Raw genomic sequence first — 21,507 nt, 5'->3', positions numbered from 1 at the left:
GTATCTTTATTTAATCACTACTACAGTGAGACAAACCTCTGCAGTGTGTATCTAAAGGATTATAGAGATCAGCTAAGAACAAACAAAACCAAAGGTAACCTAAAACACAGCAATGACAAGGCAACAGTGCAACACTGCAGCTAAAAAGTGATTTTTCAGGAGGAGCCCCGTTTTCTTAAACTGTAGCTCATTAAATAATTCCATAAATGTTACATGGAATGTGCTTCCAGACTTGTTAGATCTCTTTGGAATTCTAGAATTCTGTAAGTGAGCCAAAATATTCAGAATACTTACCTGCAATAAAAGAAATAATTGAAGAAAAAAAAAACATCACTAAAAACAAGCAAAGGGGCAACGAATCTGTCACAGGAACGAATAACAAAGGTACAATAAAAACGGTTTGACATCCATGACCCTCACAATAAACCGTTCAGTATCTCAACATTATAGAGGTTTATTAACATTAGACATTACAGTGGGGGTGTTAATATAGAAGTACCGGTGTATACAAATACAAAATATTTACAGATAAATGTTTTGTTTTGTAGGGGGGAGATGTTGTTATTTATTATATGTAAGTCTTGTAAGGGGGCAGCAATTAACCAAGAGAAAAGGATTTCAGAACCCAGTGCTATTTTCTGTTAGCTCTTTTGTGCTTTACATCAACAGCAGAGGGAGCTGTGGGACCTTTCTGGGCTGATGCTGTCTGTGAACCAGAGAAACCAAGAGAAGACGTTCTTAATTAGGCTGGATCAGTAAAAGAAAACATTGCAGTGAAATTGAGAGATTATCTTTCTTTCTAGTACATATTTAGAGAACACATTTTATTGTATGTCTACCATGTAGCCAGGATTTTGTTCATACTTTAATATTTTACAATAGAAAAATAATTTAAAAAAACCCGTGACGTGGCTCTGATTGCCAGCGCGAGATCTCCATATTCGGTCTGGGGAAAAATCACTAGGAAGCGGTTTGGTTATTTACTCTAACCCCTGGCTGGAGGCCTCCAGGTTCGTCGATAGCCGAAAAGCTTTATGTTTACAGTAATTTGTAAACACGAAAGCAGTGATTCGAGGGTCTTTTAATATCTATTTTATGGTCACAAGAAGAGGATTTATTGTGGGAACATCTCTAGATAGTAGTGTACGGAAGGCTACTGTACCTGTACACAATATGAAATGACATGTATTTAGAATTTTCTAGTTAGGATTTTTAATAACAATAAAAGGAAATTAGTCATGGATGATAAATACAGCAGTAATGTTATTTCAAGTGGACAACTTGGACCGGTGGATGTGCCAAATGCAAGGTAAGTTTATAGTACCACCGGTATTTTTTATCAAACCCATACCATTGTACTACTGTGTAAACCCTCACTATACCGTATACACTTTACGGTTGGTATTGTAGTAGTGACTGTTTTTATCTCAACTGTAGCGTTCATTAAACGCTTTTAAACTAAACTAGTACTACTATTGTTACTGTAGATGTACACCCAACCGTGTGACCCCATCAGAGATCTGCTATCCCTTCATTTTTAACGAATTATTTGTTTACCAAGCCTGACTGCAGCCCAGAACGGCATGCTGGGTCAAGGTTATCACAACTCTAGTGTACATGGGTACATTGGTGAGTGATGTTAAATCCAAGTCCAACTAGTGCAATTGAGCCTTATCTAGTTAGTACAACATAAACATTACATATGCATTCATAAACTTGCTTTTTCTTTTGTCTTATAGGATAACCAAATACATCATATTGCTGTGCATCACCAAGTTGTTAAAATCACTAGGAATATTTGAATCCTATGATATTCTTAAAGTTGTTCACATTGTCCAATTTATTTTCATCCTTAAGTTGGGGTAAGTGATGTTTCTTTTACATTTTACTTAGATATAAAAAATAATGCTTATTTGTCCCGCCTACCCCGAAAAGTATTAATTTAGTCTTCCTGAGAAAACAGACTCCTCTTCTAGGACTGCAGCAGACCATGTTACTTTGAAATGTAGCTACAGTGTGTCAGGTGCCTAAATGTCTTTATTGTGACAGTGCATTCCCTTCACATATGAGCCTGAATCATATTTATTGATGTTGTTGGCATCTAGTTTGTTTTAAACCGGGTCCAAAATGGCAGCAGACAAAAAAGACACTGTTTGCACAAAAAAAAGTGAAATTGTTCCAGAATATCTGGGTGTATAATTTGTTTTCTCCTTCTTTAAAAGTTTCAACTAAATATTTTCCAATGTGTACATTAATACTACTTTATTGTTATGATTTATTTTTTTTCAGATGTGCATTATTTTTGGTTTTGTTTCAAAGACCATTCTCCTCTGGAAAAGCTGTCACAAAACGACAGGTACAATTCCGTTTCAGACAGCCCAATCTTTTGGGCCATAATAAAAAAAATAAGTGTGTTTGCTGTAACCTGCCGCATCTCATCAATGTTTTGATGCATTCCAAAGTATACCTTGTTCTAAAAAGCCAATAAATGATTACAGTCAAATATGATGATCCTTTGCAGGTACGTTTATCACACACAATGTGGCTGTACCTCATGGTGAACTGCTGTCATTAATTTCACTGTTACCTGGTGACTGAATCTTAGGCATAGCTCACCAAGATTGAATTACATCATGTTATGATATGCATTTAACACTGCTTTTGATTCTCAGTACAGTGATATAAAGCCTACCTAAACATTCCTTTATTTTTTCAAGTAGCATGACTATAAGGACAGCATTTTAGTTTGTGCAGTCCACAACTAGTTTTGTTTTTTCTTCTTTTTCAGTGGATCAAAATCTTAAAGCATGCAGTTGTTAGCTGTGTTATTTCACTCCTGGGCTTTTTTGGCCTTACTCTCTGTGGACCATTAAGGTAAAATAAAAAGTATCTTATACATGTATATATGTTTCAAAGTTTTACTTTTGGTCACAGACAAGGGTATAAATAGTTTGTATTGTTATTATTCAAAATATACAAAGACAAAATCACAAACACAACAACATCTATCTTACAGAAGCCCAATGGTTCAAATAATATAAAGTGCATATTAATATTGTACAGGTTGCCTAGCATTGGTGTAAAAGCTATTAGCCCCACACAGTTTTAGCATGGTAAGCTTAATAAAAGTATTGTGTTTTCTTTATCAGAATACATAATTAAAGCTCTTTAGTGAAAGTAAACAGATTGGAACAATGCATCCTGGAGGAGATAGCTTCAAGCTGTAACTGCATTAAGACAATAGGGGAAAACAATCTCTCCTGATGTGAATCTCTGGTTTGTGCTTGGCTTGCTTTGCAGAACGCTGCTGCTGTTTGAACACAGTGACATTGTTATCATCTCATTGCTCAGTGTGCTCTTCACCAGCTCTGGAGGAGGACCATCAAAGGTATTTCAAATTAACACGTGTTGAACCAGGCTTCAAAGGTAGGTAATCTGCCAGTAGTAAAAGAATGAGTGCTTTATTCTGTTTGAAGCCTTTGTTAGTAACAGGTTGCATTGTGTACCTTTTATACTGTTTCAGACCGAGATTTAAAAGCATTTGATTACAGCCAAATGTACTATAAAATGTCTATGGGAGTCACTTCTCTGCTCTAAATGGGCCATAATGTGTTCTGGTTGAAGTTCTGTTGGAGATATCGATGACCTCTCCCTTTATTTTCAGACAAGAGGAGCTGCATTGTTTATTATTGCTGTAATTTGCTTGCTACTCTTTGATAACGATGACCTCATGGCAAAGATGGCTGATCACCGTATCCTTTTCTACAGTGTGCACCTGCAAGGGGTTTGAACTTAACATGCAAGCTCTGTACTGATTTACTTTTTCATGATCCTGATAACAGTAATTTTGAATTTAGAACTGTGACAGGGAGGGAGTGTTTGATATCTTGGGATATGTATAGGAAGCTCAGTCTGTCTTTTTTACATGTGCATACGGTCACTTTTTCATAACATTGATAATTCTTAATTTTGCACACTTTTGCATACTTGCAGTTTCCTTAACCTATCTGTCTGTGCAGCTGAGGGACATCATGACAGTGCTCTTACCCATGCCCTGTACACAGCAATCTCATTCCTCGGGCTAGCAGATCACAAGGTGTGTGAGGGTCTAGTCCATAACATCATGGAACGTAAAAACATAGTATTAAAGTTCTGTCATTTTTAAATAGTTTGTTCTTTAAATGTGAAATGATAGTATGATGTTATGTTGCCTGATATAGAGTAACCCTTCATCTAAATTGTATCTGCTATGCGACACTACATTGGCCTTACTGGGAAGTCCTCTGTTTTACCCTTTGAGCAGATATAACAGAAGCACAAATACAGTCTCTGTGTTTGAGACGAAAATCCCAGTATGTATTGTGAATTGAGTTTTTGGTAGTCTCAAGTTTGTCCTCACTGTCTACTGGGGGAAGATCTGACTACCAAATTACAGATTCAACCTCAGGCCTTCAGAAGTGAAAGGATAGTGTGTTAGTCCACTGTATCTGACAATATTCTTCAGTTATATTTTTTAGTGCAGCTAGCATGTTGGTTTACCTGTCTGGACTCTCTGTTTCCCAGGGTGGAGTTGTGTTGCTGGTGATCACCCTCTGCTTCAAGGTTGGTTTCCACACAGCCTCCCGGAAGCTGTCTCTTGAAATTGGTGGATCTAAACGCCTCTATGCCCTTTCTAACCTTGTCTCGGCTGCTGTGCTGCTTCCCTGGGTTATAGTTTTGTCTGCCACCACAGAGGTAAGTCAGGTCGGCCTTTACAACTCATTTCTATACACCATATTTGCAGATAATTCCATAAATAAACCCTTGTTCAAAGGAGAGATTTGTAAGCAGGTGAATGCACTATGTAAAATGTTTTCTTCTAATAATATATTATATGCTGTTCCTAGATCCTTACTGTATGTGTCTTATAGGAGAGGTAAGCAGTGAGCAATAGTCTTGTGAAGCGTCGATTTTTTTCTCATGCTATTCAGACTATTTTTCTTTTCTATTACATTCTGTTATTTGCAGGGGTTATACACTGTGTTGTTACATTTTAACATCACAAAAAATGACAAACACATTGATAATATTGAAAAACAGCACAAAATATCCTTGTTATACAATGTTTTAGTTATAAGATATGTGACCATATTCAGAAAGAACACGATAATGTTCACTTACATATTATTATTATTATTATTATTATTATTATTATTATTATTATTATTATTATTATCATTAATAATATTATTTTTTACCTCTAGAGCAAAGTGGAATCTTGGTCTTCCCTTATCATGCCTTTCGGAATGATTGTCTTCTCCGTTATGGTTCTGGATTTCTATGTAGAGTCAATTTGCACCACTAAGATGGAAGGTGCTAAGTGTGCACGATATGGTTCCCTGTTCCTATTCCTCAGTGGCTTGCTCCTCGCCAACTTCTGGACTCACCCCTTGACCGACCAGCTCCGTGCCATGAGCAAACCTGCCCAGCAGCAGAGCACTGAGCATGTGCTCTCAGGGGGTGTGGTGGTCAGTGCGGTTTTCTTCATCCTATGTAAGTAAGGCAGAATCCTGCAGATTTGTGTATAGAGTTTGTTGTCTTCCTCTTCCATGGTTGTGTGACCAGAGTCATGTTCTGCCATGTTGAATGCAACTTCCCCGTATAAAGTTTTTGGGCCTCTTACCTTGACACATTTCATTTCTATAAGTACTGTAAAGTGGTTGTAGCTAACATAACAATTTAATAAACCTCACCTTTTGCATGCCATTCACTGTATAGGTTGCAAAGGTCATGTATTTTCATTTTAAAACATGGTATATGCTGCTAAGTAGAAAGATCTCAGTTTGATTGCCTTATCTTTAGGAAACTCTTACTGTTTCACGTCCTTAGTCATTTGACCTCTGCATGTTATTGTCTCTGTCTGTCTCTCTGTAAAGCATGTTGGTTCATTAGGGAAGGCTTTTTTTTATTTTAAGTTTAAAATGTTTTCAAGTTGTAGACCTTATATTATCTCTCTTCGTTTTGCAGCCGCCAATATCTTATCTTCACCCTCTAAGAAAGGACAGAAAGGTACTCTGGTTGGATATTCACCTGAAGGTACTCCGCTGTATAATTTCATGGGAGATGCCTTGCAGCACACATCCCAATCATTGCCCAGGTTCATTAAGGATTCTCTGAAACAGATCTTAGAAGAGTATGACTCAAGGCAGATCTTCTACTTTCTGTGTCTAAACTTGGTAAGCAGCAGTGGGGGGTGTAGGGGTGTGGGGGGAATTCTCTTTTAGTGCATAAACCAGTATTCACAAAACTATTTCTACACATTTTTGTATTTACTTTTTTTTTTTTTTCATTTTTGTAGTCAGAATAAGAATGGCTTTCTCTTATTCATTATTGCTTTTTTGAGAGAATGCCAGGGGGAATTGGGTCAGTTTCTCTATGCCTGCGTCCACCAGCTGTACAGGCTAGTAGCCTATACAAGAGCTGATGAGTTTATCTGTCTTTTAAAATACTGTATTGTAGTGTGACTTTTTTTAAATTTGCAAATGAATATCATTGTACTTAAATGATTAAGTAATATTTATAAAATTCTGTAAAAACAGAATGGGAGAGAATATATTTAAGTGAATTAAACAAATTACCTAATGCAAGAAACAGGTGAATAAATGGTTTAATTTTACCCAAACAAATTTAATTTTCGTGAATAAGGTCCTTAGTGTTTTTGTATTACACATGCCTAAATTCCACTGAACTTTTCTCTTTATGAACATACAGGCCTTCACATTTGTTGAGCTGTTTTATGGCGTTTGGACAAACAGCTTGGGCTTGATCTCGGACGGATTCCACATGCTGTTTGATTGCTCTGCCTTAGTTCTTGGACTTTTTGCTGCCTTGATGACCAGATGGAAAGCAACCCGCATCTATTCCTTTGGGTAAGAACTAAAGTTCATATTTGGGCTTTACAGCAAGAAGAAACGGTTGCCCTTACTGTTGTGGCCTCCACTAAAGCTATGTTCTGCCCCTGGCAATACATATCCCTGGTGATAATGTATACATAAAGTAAGCTACACTTCCAGGCTTTACATATATCTAGTGAACCATTTATCCAATTTTAATGATCACAGAATATTGACAGTATCCGAATATGAGGATATAAGTTGATGTCTGTCTTTGTCATGTATATGTCACACCTAATTTTTTATTTGTAACCTTTCCATTTTTGATTATTAGTTATGATACTATTTTTCAGAAGTTACTGAGAGTAACAGAACCTGGGGAAATATAAAAAGCTTGTCCATAATTTAAGTGTTTATATACTGGATGTAGAATAGTACTGTGTGGTCTATTTTGTAATGTCAAGGCTCTCATTTTGTATTTGTTTCAATGTCTTTGCGTTTTGTAGGTATGGCCGAGTTGAGATTCTCTCAGGTTTCATCAATGGCCTTTTCCTCATGGTGATAGCTTTCTTTGTATTCATTGAGTCTATTACACGAGTCATAGACCCTCCCAATATAAATACAGATATGCTAACAGTAAGTGGATCTAACAAAAATATCACTTCTAGTAGCTTTTATACCACTCATGCTATTTCATAAAAAGGTAGAGCAGATTTTATTCATTGTGACATACTGCACCGCACTTAAATTCTAGCGTAAAGCATACTATGTACAGACACTGTTTACAAAATGCTAATATTCACAAAATATAAAATGATGGTTTTTCATGACATGTCCTCTTTTTATACTATTTGTAGTTGGATATAAAACACATGTGGGCCGTTCAGAAAAGCTCTTGCTTTTGCAACAGGATTGTATTTTTCTATAAGACCACACACAAAGCTGGCTATGTGTGTGTGATTTGATTGCTAGTAGATCTAGATTTTATCATTTCATATCTGAAAGTGCGAAAAAAAACATACTTACCTTACTAATTGATGCACTGTATTTGAAAGCTTTAGTCCTATAACATATGTTAACTGTTTGTCCTCCCTAACAGCCCGTATCTGTTGGAGGATTGATTGTGAACCTGTTTGGTATCTGTGCCTTTAGTCATGCCCACTCTCACGGGCCTTCTAAGGGAGGCTGTCAGTCACATGACCATGGGCATTCCCATCATGGGCATGGGCATGGTGACCATGGCCACAGCCATGGAGGGCATGGCCACGGAGGGCATGGGCATAGCCACAGTCATGGTCATGGACATTCCCATGGCTCATCAGGGGGAGGCATGAATGCCAACATGAGAGGTAATGAAAAGACTGGGAAAAAAACTGTATGATCGGGGATAAGTACAAATCTGCAGTATTATGTGTAATAATCAATCAAATGTTATGGTAGCAGACTTTATTGATCTGCACTAAAAAGGAGATCAATATTAAAACTGCATGGGCAGAAACATTTTGTGTTTTATTGATCTTAAAAAAACAAATTAGCACATCAGATATTTAATGCACATAACAGCAAAACTGTGAGTATAAATGTGTATCTTGAGATTTTAATTTTTTATTGCTGTACTGAAGAATTTCACAATATGAGTGCAATGAGGAAACCACATCTCTGAGAGCTGCATAAGGCATGTCTTGTAACCAAAACACCATGCACTTTAAAATGTCCATGTATGTTAATTTTGTGAACTGTGCACATTTGAAGCCTGTTGTCTTTGCTCATAGGAGTATTTCTCCATGTCCTGGCTGACACACTGGGCAGTGTTGGTGTGATCATATCCACAATACTCATTCGTCAGTTTGGATGGCTTATAGCTGACCCCATCTGCTCCCTTTTCATTGCTGTGCTGATATTTCTGAGCGTTATCCCCCTGGTGAAAGATGCGTGTGAGGTGCTTCTCCTAAGAATCCCCCCAGAGCACGAGAAAGAACTCCACAATGCACTGGAAAAGGTCAGAAGTTATTTCTATTCTATTATATATATTATGTACAATATATTTGTAATTTTTTTTACCTCAGTAGACATATTAAATATGTATTTGCCTGCTATTTTTTATGGTCTTTTTTAGGTTAACAAAATTGAAGGTGTCATATCTTACCGAGACCCTCATTTCTGGAGACATTCTGCCAGCGTCATAGCAGGGACCATTCATTTGCAGCTGATGTCAGATGTCGTGGAGCAAAGAATAATCCAGCAGGTGGGATTGTTGTACCAATTTCAAGTAAAATACTCTCTTCAATAAATTGAATTTTTGCAAAGTACACTTTAGATTAGGAAACTTATCTTCAAGGACGTCTATTTAGTATTTCGCAAGCAATCGCATTGCATCCTGATTGGCAATGGGTATATAGTACGAAACCCAGACAAGAGCATGTTTCGTACACCAAAGAGATTCTATATTACCAAGATTCTCAACTCCGCCTTTACTTCCGTCATGCTTGCTTTATTAATGTACTGTTTTATTAATATTTACAGATGTTACAGTAGTAAATGATCGAAGTGGAATTCAAATAAATGGTTAAAAACATATAGACACTGATGGCTAATACCAATAACCAAGTTTTATAATTGCACCTGGCTACTCTGTACTGTGTGAAACGCTCATCTCTGTTTTCTGCGCATGCGCCATCTCGGACTGCATTCAGAAACGTGTGTTTTTCGTATAGATTACGGTGTGTCATCATTACCACAGGTTATGTTTTTCATCAAGACACCCTGGACAAGAGTAAAATAGACTTCACAAGTTTTTTATATTTTTAAACATCATTAAAATAAGCTCAAAGCAGCTCAATCTGACAGCGCTCCATTGACTCTAAATAGAAAGCCTTCTCCCGAGCTCTCTATATCCCACAACCCTTTGTATGCAGCATGACAGAGGTCCCCATAGAGAATCAGTGGAGTTCAGTATCTTGGTGTAATTGAATATAGTGTATCAATATAAACTAGCTTAAATGTGGAACGATATATCGCAGCAGAATCGATCTTGTGATCTTGTGTCGGTATGGTCTAAACCGAAACACATTTTACAAGTGAACAGGGCTATAGAGGCAGGCAGACCTGTCCTTTGTATAAATATTGTATTAAGTTTTTTTTCAGTAAAATGACAATGTTGTCAGTACAGAAATTCAATCTCAGTGTTTGTTTGCTTGTTTTTAGTATCCGGTTGCAGATCTTTACAAGCAAGACTTTATGTTGCTAGGCAATCATATAGAATTAACATAAAGACTGCTTGAGTTATTGTTTTAATGCAAAATGAGTTTTTTTTAAAAGAAATTATTAAAAAAAACATTCAGTGCTCAAATAAAAGAATATAAAAGCGAGTACAAAGGACGGTGAAGTCCGAAATCAGTTGTTACATTATACAGTGCACATCTAGTTTCAAACAGCAGCTATGGTAAAGATATCTTCACTCTGCTGAATAAGCCAAATTCTGTTCCTTCAACCAGTGCTTGTACATTAGCAGCAATAAAGATTAATCTGCACACCATGCTAGGGTTTAAGATCAATTTTTGTCGTCGGGCAGTAAACGGTCTTGGGGCTTGACCTAAAGTGGCTGTAATGAATATCTGTTTTAAAGTTTGCTTTTTGGTTTTACATTTAAAATGTTCCATTTATTTTATGCGAACCAAGAACAGTTTAACACATTTTTGTTGAATTGATTTTTTTTGCTGTTTGTTTAGGTAACAGCAGTGCTGAAAGATGCAGGAGTAAACAACCTGTCTGTCCAGATAGAGAAGGAAGCATATTTTCAACACATGGCAGGCCTCAGTACAGGATTTCAAGATGTTCTTGCCATGACAAAGCAAATGGAGCCAATTAAATACCTAAAGGATGGGACTTACATCATGTGAACAGCTGCCACAAAAGATCCACGATGACTGCAGGACTTCAGCTGTGGACAGGCTTTAAAGATAAAAATAGAGATTCTGAGATCCATCATTCTTGATTTTTAACGGTTTTGCACATTGATGTACAGGATAATAATAGCGATGTATTTTTGGATTTAAAAAAAGAAAAAAAAAACATTTGGAAATATTTTTCCTCTGAACACTTGGGATTGGAGTAATTATTTAATCTGACAGTTAAACAATCTAGATTGAAATGGGTTGCATAAATGGAAATCTGTGTAAATCAATATAATCATTAAAATGATCATTAGTAACCTATACCTTTGTTTGAATTTGAAAGTTGTGTAAACATTTAATTGCCTTGTTTATGATGCTCCTAAAGTGCAGCTTCTCTGGTTGTGGTGCTTAGACAAAAGGAACCCCAAATAAATTGTAAACTACATTTACTGGTATTCAGCAGTTTTCAGGGGACTGATAATCATGTGGTAATAATTACACCAACATGATATGGCCAAAAGTAGACTATCACAAGGCAAAGTTGTTCAAATGAGCTGAACCGCACAATGTGAGATTGACTGACTGCAGGATGTAGGGCTGTGGCAGAGTGGTGAATACGTGCAGGTGAGTGCAGTGCAGAGTAATCACACAAACAACGTTTGGTACAGGTGCAAGGGTGTTTATTTTATTCAGAAAATGTCCAGAGCCTTAAGGCAAACCTGCAAATAATAACACTGTAGGAAGTGGTACAGCGGCGTGTATCACTCCGTTTTATAATCCAACGGGTTTGACCCGTAACCCAAAAAAGTCCCGTTTCGTCACCCACATAAAACACAAAAACACAGACACAGTTTTGACAGTGCGTGATTATAGTGCTAGTGGTGAAAACAAAGACAGTTCAGACAGTGCAAAGCGTGAATGGTGAAGTCCGGTTTTGTCGCTGGCCTGCGGCTGCAGCTCCGGATCGTGATCAGTATCCTTCAGTGGCTAGACAATACACAAGACACACAGAGGTTAGACACAGACACGAAAACACTCACAGTTCTTCACGCTACGGGCTCCTTCTCGGTTAGTTTGTTTAACCATATACAAAGGAACAGATCACTCAAGCCATGCCCCCTATATTTATACCCTCGCCCATGACCCCGAGGTTAACGAGCGCATCCGCTCCTCCAGTCCTCGGATGCCACGCCGCTTACCGTCTGGGTCACTGAGCTCGGGTGCCATAGCTCCGCCCCTTTCCGAACTGACCGACTTCCATCTACCCTACGGAATAAATTGTCGTGCCATTTCATTAAGGGTACTCTGTTCCTCGTGCACCGTGCCCTCACAGGTCGAGAGGGAGATCTAACACTAAGACTCATTCGATCTCTGTCACAAGGGCTAACAGCAGTTAGCAGCTAGTTAATTGAACCAAAAATGATAGAAGCAAAGATTTACCGGTGTGATGCTGTTGATCAGCAGCTAAATATTTTCACTGTGCTTTTATGTAAGGTTGAATTCTGAATGTTTTACAGTTCTGGAAAGTTCATTATGTTATCATGTTGTCATTTTTTGTTGTTGTTGTATTGCAACATGTGTTGTAAAAGAGTAAACATGTAGTGATTAAATATTTATATAGTTCTGCATTAGGAATGGGACTAAAATATATCATCAAAAGCACAATTTCATGTCATGGGAATGTTTTCCGCGGCAAAAACAGGCCTTATTAATCCCATGGGTGATTATTACATTGTCCATGTTACATGTCAGTGTTTGTACATGAAAGGTGGGTACTCTATGAACTGAAAAACTGAATCCCTGAAATGTTGAAAAAAGGAGGGATACGATTTCTGAACATAGTATAGTATAATAGGAAAAAACTACATTAATTTTCACTGCCATTTATTAAAAAAAAAAAAAAATACAGTCCTTGGAATCATGGTGGCCCAACTCTTACTTTCATTCAGTTGCTACGTTCACACCGAATAATTCATCATACAGGCGCTTGATCAGGTGTCATTTCTGTATTACCTACTGTAGAGCAACAGTGATTGTCTTGAGTTTTGATAAGCCCAGAGAGGTGTCTAGAATGTCGCAAGAACTAAATGACAGGCAATATGGGCAGGACAGCCAACAACTCTTGCACCTGTTAGACACTCACACTGACAGTCAATGTGCTGTGTCTCAATGTTGCATGCCTTGACTGCACTTTTTAGTACAAAAAGTAGCACATGTCATAAAGCATATGAGTTTACACATTTATCAGCACTCCATTACACCCTTCAACACTGTGGATGTGATTGTTAAAAATGTTTGTTGTTTTTTAATACCAAAAGCCTGAATCTGTTTGTGACTGCAGACCAAACATTCCTTAGGCACTGGGGAAGTTTAAGAAAGTGTTTCTCTTACAAACCCACATTGACAATATCGTCACAGTTGATTTTTCTTGTAAAATGGTACCAACATAATTAAATAGCATTTGGGGTGGGAAAACTGCAGTCGTTTTTTGTTTTTAAATCCCATTTTGCTTCTTGGGCTCTGACATTGAATATGAAATTTAAATTGACTGTCTGACTAAGTGGCAAGCAATTCAAAAAATGATTGTACCATATTTGCTCTGTTTATTGCATATGCTTCTGATTCCCTCTAAGGTAAAACAATCCAATTGAGTCCCAGGCTTGTTTGAATTAGAATCCAATTCCCGACAGCAGTATTTTAAATTAACTGGAGCAATCGAACCTGGCAGATAGAAAAGCGTGCACAGTAACCTCTTCAGCATCTGGGGATAGGAAACAAACCCCTCACCTAAGCTGGGCAATAAATGGGTAAGTGGTATCTAAAAGCTAATGTCAGGCACGTAGGCTTTCTTCCTCCTAAAAGTCATCTTATCAGTCTGCAGCACTGCAGCAAGAGGTCGTACAATGCATGTGGCCTGCAAGCTACACTACAAAAAAAAAAAAAAAAAAAAACTAGAACATCATGTAATCAAAGCAACTACAAAATTATAGTCTACCGGAAGCCGTAATTGTAGTAAAGTATTTCATGTTAGATTTTGAAATGTCACATTTTTCAATTTTTCTCAGTTTTCAGTATGTGGAAAACCACAAAGCAGAATGTAATTCAATATGTTAACGTAACATCATTCAGCAGGTTTCATTAGACTTTATAAAGCAAAATGAGTTCATTCTACAGGGTGATGCAACACCTTGCACTGTGGGAACCCAGTGGATGTGAGGTTAACATGTGCTATCAGTCTTCTTACAGCAGTGTAAAGCCTCGTTGATTGATATGTATCGACCCCTGGGAGTTCAAAATATAGTTTTGTACTAAATCATTAATCTATGGTGTGATCTCTGGTATGGACTATAGTAAATTGACTTTTGGTACTGAACTTGTCATCTAATCAGCAACATATTAGGAGCAAATGTACCTTACATGTCGTTTTAGAATTAGTGTCAAACGTTACATGTACAGTACGTATATTTACATTATTATGTCTTTGAGAATCCAGTAGTTTTGGCTGTGAAATGTATCAGTTCATCACTGAATTCAAACTGTGAACAGTCTTGTTTGAAAGCACAGTATTTCACTTCCAAATGTTCACTTATGAGGCAAATTGCATAGCAGTAGATACCATTAATATGTTTCAAAGTGCTAGGAGTTATTAGTTTATGCATGTTGTGGTCATGTTACTAGCTGTTATGCTTTCCTGTGTATCCAACCCTAAACCCCATTTCCCACCCCCACCACCCCACATGTTTCTTTGAGTGAGTTCACGGAAATCATTCTGTGCAGAACCTGACCAATTTAGCCAATGATCTCCGTGAACGCACCCTTGTCTCCAATAGTCTAACACATTTTAGGGGGATGTAATTTTCCACTTCAGTCAAACAAAACATATACATCATATGTAGTAGCCTACGTATTTTGGCAAGGCGTCAGTAACCGAACGTCTCTAATTCATCTGCTGTTTTACTTTGAGACACTCAGTTTTAAGCTTCCCCCACTCGAATTCGAATTCCGTGCAAGCAGTATTCTGGGATAGAAAAAATAGAAGCCAGAAAAACACATGATCAATGGTCTCCGTGGAAACGCATTCTAAGCAGGGCTTTTCCATCCAATCAAAAACTTCTGATGCTAGGACGCAAGCGAATGAAATGCGAGCGGCAGATGATTTAAACACAAATCTGTGTGGTTGTTAGTGTGCTGTTGGATAACAAGAGTTTGAGTCTGGGTTTTTTTTGGTTGTATGCGTTTAAGTCTGTTTTAATCGTCGAAAATGGCTCTTCGTATGACCAGAGTAAGTATCATTTTAATTTTCAACTTTTGGTTTTTATTCAAAAAAAAAAAAAAAAGGAAATACGGAAAAAGAATATTGTAGCTTAGTTGTGTTCTATGGAGGAAATAGTTTATTTTTGTATTTAAAAAATGGTATGGTCTGTGTACTGTAAGCGATAATGTTGTAACTCAGTAAAACTAATATATTTTTAGTTCTCTTTTTCACGTTGTAAAATGTAACTGACCTGAATTTGAAACACTTTTGCGTACTTTTGAACTATTGCGTAGAATAGGGCACATACTGGTAGGTAGCCTGTGTTTTAAATTGAAGATCGCAATTCAAATATACTATTCCACCGAAAACGATTTCATTAACGTTTATATAGTTCGACTGTGCTAGTGAACGGCTAGTTTACTTTTTTTCACAGGTGATTACACACTTGTAAAGTACAGCGAGGTTGCAGTACTGCATCGACCTGTTTTTTTTATCCTTAGAGTTCCCAGCTGAGTGCCGAAAACAGGACGGCTGTACTACCGGGTAAGGGAGTCGCCGCATCAAAACCAGGATTGAGGCCCAGAGCTGCGCTTGGCGATATTGGCAATAAGGGGCCCGGCTCCAAACCCACTCAAAAAAAGGTACAACTAACTATTGTAGAAACAATTCTTTATTACGTTTAAGTTTTCCCTTTTGCCTTACACCCCAGCAGAAGGATAAGCGTTCTATATTTTGTTGTAGGAAATCAAACCCATCACTTCTAAAGTAGTTCAGCGACAAGCCAGCAAGTCTGAAAATGCCCTTGAAGCAAAAGTGCCTAAGAGAACTGCAGCCAAGCAGGTTACCGAAGAGGTGGGTTTTTTAATAGGTTTTGTAACTTGGTTCCTGTACAATGCTACACTATTTAGCAGACTTCTTTATCCAGATACAATTTAATGAGTTCCTGTATCCTTTTCAATTCTTGATAATCTACAGTAGTATTGATTGTAATGTTTACTAAACTACTATTAGCTTTTACACTTCCTGCACTAGACATGCTGGATGCTATAAAGAACTGAAGTTGCTTTATTTTAAACCTACATTTGCTGAATGTAAACCTGAAAAGACAATTCCAGCAAATTGAATATCTACAAACTCCTTTAGTTTTGTCGCATCTGAACAAAATGTCTTTCCTCTGGACCCTGTAGTTGCTTCCTTCCCCAACCCCAATGGAGACATCAGGCTGTGCACCTGAGGAGGACTTGTGCCAGGCCTTTTCAGATGTGCTGCTGAATATCAAGGATGTTGATGCAGAGGATGCTGAGAACCCAATGCTCTGCAGTGAATATGTGAAAGACATCTACAACTACCTAAGACAGGTTGAGGTCAGTATATTGAATTAAGTCTTGCTAAATGTTCAGACCTGAATAACTGGACCTGTTTAGTCTGGCTTGACTATTAAAATGCTTTAATTCGAGTTCCTTTTATCAAAACTGCAGGTGGAGCAGGCTGTAAGGCCGAAGTACCTGCAGGGACAGGAAGTCACTGGGAATATGCGTGCTATACTGATTGACTGGCTAGTGCAGGTTCAGATGAAATTCAAGCTTCTTCAGGAGACCATGTATATGACTGTTGGAATTATTGATCGCTTCCTTCAGGTAACAATTGAAGGGGTTATTTAGTGGCTTGGTAATAAATTAAATATTGGGGGGGGGGGGGTAATTTATTAAACTGGATGTGCAATAAAAAAAAAATGAAACTCCCTAGACCACAAACTGGATATTCTCCTGAAGTCTGCACATTAATTGCCTGAGTGTCCCATATTTATCATAGTGGCTATAGTGTGAGGGGAAACAATTGCTTTTAATTTGTCATTTTTACTCCCAATACACTTAACACATTGTCATTGTGCATTTCAGGCTAATCCAGTGCCCAAGAAGATGCTGCAGCTTGTTGGCGTGACTGCTATGTTGCTGGCCTCCAAATATGAAGAGATGTATCCTCCAGAGATTGCAGACTTTGCGTTTGTTACCGACCACACTTACACCACGGCTCAGATCAGAGCGATGGAAATGAAGATCCTGAGGGTGCTCCACTTTGGCTTTGGCCGTCCAATTCCCCTGCAGTTTCTAAGGCGGGCTTCCAAAATTGGAGAAGTGAGTGGTGTATTGTTTGCACTTGTTAATCGGATTCCCCCCCCTTTGCTGTATCAAGTCTTTGGCACTTGACATGCACCAAGCTATCCTAGTTAAAGTTTCAAAGGGGAGACAGAGGTGCTTAATTTCAGCAGTGCATAATGTATTTCCACTGCCTAAATCTAGCAGTTCCAGTGATTAACTTATTCACACTACTCCTAGATTTAATCAAAAGCCCTGAATACAGTAACTGTAGTGCAGACATTTAATTGAAAGCCACTGCTGTGCTCATGGCTTTGGTAATTGATTAGACATACTTTGTTTACAAAAAACTGGATTGTAATTTGCTTTAATTTAGTTGTACACTTTTCTCTTCTATAGGTAACTGCAGAGCAGCACACCCTGGCTAAATATCTAATGGAGCTGACCATGGTGGATTATGAAATGGTGCACTATCCCCCGTCCCAGATTGCAGCTGCTGCCCTTGCATTGACCTTAAATATTCTTAACTGTGGTGAATGGGTAAGTACACTCCAGGCTATAGTTTTTTTTATTACTTTATCCTGCCTTTATTAAAGCTTGCTGTATGGAGTCTTGTACACCTTGATTGTCTTGCTATAGTCTTGGCAGCTATTTGTGGCATTTCTGCCTACTGCTACATGGGCAGTGCATTTGTCTCTGGTAATGCCATGCAAAATTACCTACCAAGTCTTTCTTTACCCTGGTGGTCTGTTTCACCATGTTGCATTAGTAGATGGCTTAATGGGTACCATGTATTATTATTATTATTTATTTCTTAGCAGACGCCCTTATCCAGGGCGACTTACAGTTGTTACAAGATATCACATTATTTTATTTTTTTTACATACAATTACCCATTTATACAGTTGGGTTTTTACTGGAGCAATCTAGGTAAAGTACCTTGCTCAAGGGTACAGCAGCAGTGTCCCCAACCGGGAATTGAACCCACAACCCTCCAGTCAAGAGTCCAGAGCCCTAACCACTACTCCACACTGCTGCCCCCATGTAGATGGCTAGTCTTTGTAACATTTATGTATAAAGGGGTGTCACAAAGACTGCTGCAGTGGGTGACGTCAGACCAGAAACAGGAAGTAACACACAAGACAGACAGTGAGGTTGGTGAAGCTGAGTACTTGGTTGTGCTCAGCTTTTAATAAACAAAATAAGAGCACACAAACACAGGACCACGGCACTTGCGCCAAAATAAATATATAAACAAAACGGACTAACCAGTAAACAGTGCACGGACAAACAAACGAAACACGGTGAGTGAGACACTTTTCTTTATTATTATTATTCTTTTTACCTCCTTCTCCACTCACCGAACACCCAACCCCGAGTGAGTGAAAACGTGCTGCTTTTATGCAGCTGTACTGAGACTCTATTGCTAATCAATCAATTGGAGTCTCGGTACAACTGCACGTGAATTAAGTGTACTCCCGTGACACACATTATACACTCTGCACGTGATGTGCCATCCTCGTGCCTAAATACAAATATACAATTTAAATCACACGTGAAACACAGACCCATTTATATCCCGTGTACCAATGACTATACACCAACGTTTACACACAACACATAACATATATAAACTACACACAAGGGCGTGGCCACATTGCCACAAGGGGTCAATGGGGTTTTGACTTACTGCTGTTGACCTGAAGGCTTTTCTTTTGCCTTTTCACTAGACCCCTACTCTTCAACATCACATGAACTACACTGAAAGCTGTTTGGTTCCTGTGATGCAGCACATGGCTAAAAATGTTGTGAGGGTCAATGAAGGACTATCAAAACACATGGTAAGGATTCCTTTGTTTACATTGGTAATTGAGTAATAACAATGGTGTGATACTGCAATGTTTTGTCATTGGTAGAAAGATCTTGTGAACTGTTTTGGAAAGGTTTATCTCTTGGTTGTGGCTCAACACTACTAAATTGACTATTTTATTTTTGTAGGCTGTCCGGAACAAGTATGCAAGCCAGAAGCTAATGAAGATCAGCACTATTCCCCAGCTAAAGTCTGCAGTACTGAAGAATCTGGCTAAATCGCTGTCCTCTTAAATATTGGCTGTGTACAGATTTCTGTTGTATAGTCTTGGCACTATGTGCTATTGTAAATTTTTGTATTATGCATGGCTTTTATAGATTTTAATAAAGTTTTTTTTTTCTGTACATTGTCTCCCTTCATCCACTGAATCCTGTAGTTAAATGGTGTTAACTGCCTTTTTCATCGACTCTTGCACAAACATTCTTCCCCTAGGCAAACTAACTGCAATGTGTGGTTTATATTCTTTTCCTCATTCATCCATAATACTAATACTCCCATGCCTTTGTGTATATTGAGAAATGACTAGGAATTACTAACTGAAGACAGCCTAGGTAAGTTTTTTTTCAAATTTGTTTGATCAATATATATATATTTTTTTTTTTTCCCCCATTTCTAGAATTAACAAGTTGTGCAAATAGGTAATCCATACTTAATGGACTAACCATAAGTGACATGAGCCAAGGACAGCTAAACAATTCCTCCTTTCTATGGTCACAAAGATTGGCTAGACTACATCGGTGGACAGAAGGGGTTTTGGGCTCTTCCAAGTAGAATGGTGCCTTTGGGCTTTCTCTGGGATGTGGTGTATATTAAAATTGTCATATAGAACAATCTGAACAGAGGTTTTAAATTGGGGGGCTCTGGTATGTATCTTTTATATTTGGAACCCTTGAAGTTGTAAATATCAGCTTGTGGTTTATGAGCTGCATACCAAGTTCCTGAGTAAGATCACTATTTCTGGTCCAATATGAAACACCCAGTGATCATTTTAATAAGCACACCCCTGAGGTGATTTTCTTGTAAATCTGCTACTGCTATTTCAACTGCTATTATCTTATTACTAACTGAGATGCAGACTTTATATTTACTTCAGTGTTCTGGAAACTACCTGGGTTCCTATCTATCAGTCCCCTTCCCTGATGGTTATGAGACTTTGGACTTCTGGGTGGTTAAGACTTTCAGATATTGGCTTTGTACTCATTGGCACACAAGTTTATTCTTTGATTCTCTAGGTCAAATCGTTTCTTCAATTTGGTTTCATTACCTGTATTTCGCAGCCATGTTGTTTTAACCTCTGGTCATAACAATGATCTTGGTTGCACGCTTTGTGATACTCTAGTTACATTTGGTCCACAGCTGTTTTCTGTGAGTCTTTCACTGCCACATCGTTTGATACAGTTCTATACTCCCATGGGAAGCTTTGTTTTTGTCCACAATCCAATGTGACAGATGCTGCTTTAAGAGGGACTGTCCTAGGGTCCGTGTTCCGTGATAGACAAAGAGCTGGTCAGACTGATGCAGAGCTCTTGTCCTATCCATGTAGCATCTCAATGCCCGCACTGGGCAGAGGAAATTCAATCTCATCCTCTGCTGAAGCAAACGGAGGTGGCTGGAAGGACTTCAGTTCCACAGACTAATATAGAAGGCTATGATCACTTTGGGGAGGAAAGCAGGGTTGGTGCGCAGACACCCTGCTGCCATCCTCTCAAATATGCATTCAGGAGCTGTACACAGACAGCGTCTGCAGCTCACTGACCTGCTTAGCGGAAGTGATAGCCACGAGGAAGGCTGTCTTCACAGACAGGTACTTCAACTCTATGGAGTGTATGGGATCAAACTGGGCCTTCGTGAGAGCCTCCAGTATAATATTAAGGCTCCTTTCGGGGAGAACAGTCCTCCTGGGAGGGCATAATCGCTGAGCGCCTTTAGAAAAATCAGGTAGCCAAGAAATGTGCACCCGGAGACACCAAATCTACGGGGTCATGGCATGCAGAGATAGCCACTAAATACACCTTCAAAGTGGAAGATGACCTACCAGCATCAAGCAGTTCTTGCAGAAATTGTAAGATGACTGGCATAGGGCAAGATACTGGGTCATGGCTTCCAGCCAGACACTAAGCTTGGAAATACCACCACAAGTGTACAAAGACCTAGTGGAGTCTGCCCTAGCGCTCTGCAACATACCCACAACTGCATCTGATAGCCATAGGGCTAACCAGCGGCCCCTTTTAGGGGCCAGACTCATAGCCGGAACCTGCCCGGTTCCGGGTGCCAAAGAGTGCCTCTCGCCTGACTGAGATCCATGCGCAGTGGGATCTCCCAGGGCTAGCCGTGTAACAGCTGGCACAGGGTCGAAATTCAGATTCTCCTGGGCCACTTGGGGACCACTAGGAGAACTGATGCTTCCTGTAACTGGACCTTTTCGAGAAAGGCCGGGAGCAGTGGTATAGGCAGGAAAGCGCACAAAAGCGCAGGGCCTCACGCAATACACCGGCCATATAGGCCGTGAGCACACTTGCCG

At 38.7% G+C, this 21,507-nt stretch overlaps 2 protein-coding genes across 2 annotated transcripts; both read left to right on the top strand.

The window, feature by feature from the left end:
- Positions 1–624: 624 nt before the first annotated feature.
- On the top strand, positions 625–11,210 carry LOC117404000 (proton-coupled zinc antiporter SLC30A5). The gene is made up of 16 exons (XM_034006589.3): positions 625–1,309; positions 1,740–1,862; positions 2,290–2,356; positions 2,789–2,874; positions 3,301–3,388; positions 3,665–3,752; positions 4,020–4,096; positions 4,564–4,734; positions 5,244–5,532; positions 6,007–6,215; positions 6,751–6,908; positions 7,379–7,508; positions 7,972–8,221; positions 8,645–8,871; positions 8,989–9,117; positions 10,601–11,210. Exons 1-16 carry the CDS (start codon positions 1,239–1,241, stop codon positions 10,769–10,771), a joined length of 2,334 nt encoding a protein of 777 aa, XP_033862480.2. The 5' UTR covers positions 625–1,238; the 3' UTR covers positions 10,772–11,210.
- Positions 11,211–14,917: 3,707 nt separating this feature from the next.
- LOC117404010 (G2/mitotic-specific cyclin-B1-like) lies at positions 14,918–19,330 on the top strand. Its single transcript, XM_034006617.3, has 9 exons — positions 14,918–15,047; positions 15,521–15,661; positions 15,762–15,872; positions 16,208–16,384; positions 16,499–16,657; positions 16,919–17,155; positions 17,516–17,656; positions 18,847–18,957; positions 19,115–19,330. The coding sequence occupies exons 1-9, from the start codon at positions 15,027–15,029 to the stop codon at positions 19,217–19,219; spliced, it is 1,203 nt and encodes a 400-aa protein (XP_033862508.2). The 5' UTR covers positions 14,918–15,026; the 3' UTR covers positions 19,220–19,330.
- The last annotated feature ends 2,177 nt before the right edge of the window (positions 19,331–21,507 follow it).

The sequence above is a fragment of the Acipenser ruthenus genome, chromosome 2 (assembly GCF_902713425.1).
Source record: "Acipenser ruthenus chromosome 2, fAciRut3.2 maternal haplotype, whole genome shotgun sequence".
NCBI lineage: Eukaryota > Metazoa > Chordata > Actinopteri > Acipenseriformes > Acipenseridae > Acipenser > Acipenser ruthenus.
This window is presented reverse-complemented; position numbering and strand designations above follow the sequence as displayed.

Bases quoted from the DNA above. Each gene is read 5' to 3' on its own strand.
- LOC117404000 (XM_034006589.3), top strand. From the start codon at position 1,239: ATGGATGATAAATACAGCAGTAATGTTATTTCAAGTGGACAACTTGGA. The intron at 2,357-2,788 runs GTACAATTCCGT...CTTCTTTTTCAG, and splicing joins AAGCTGTCACAAAACGACAG to TGGATCAAAATCTTAAAGCA. The intron at 6,909-7,378 runs GTAAGAACTAAA...TGCGTTTTGTAG, and splicing joins ACCCGCATCTATTCCTTTGG to GTATGGCCGAGTTGAGATTC.
- LOC117404010 (XM_034006617.3), top strand. From the start codon at position 15,027: ATGGCTCTTCGTATGACCAGA. The intron at 15,048-15,520 runs GTAAGTATCATT...TTTTATCCTTAG, and splicing joins TGGCTCTTCGTATGACCAGA to AGTTCCCAGCTGAGTGCCGA. The intron at 15,662-15,761 runs GTACAACTAACT...ATTTTGTTGTAG, and splicing joins CCAAACCCACTCAAAAAAAG to GAAATCAAACCCATCACTTC.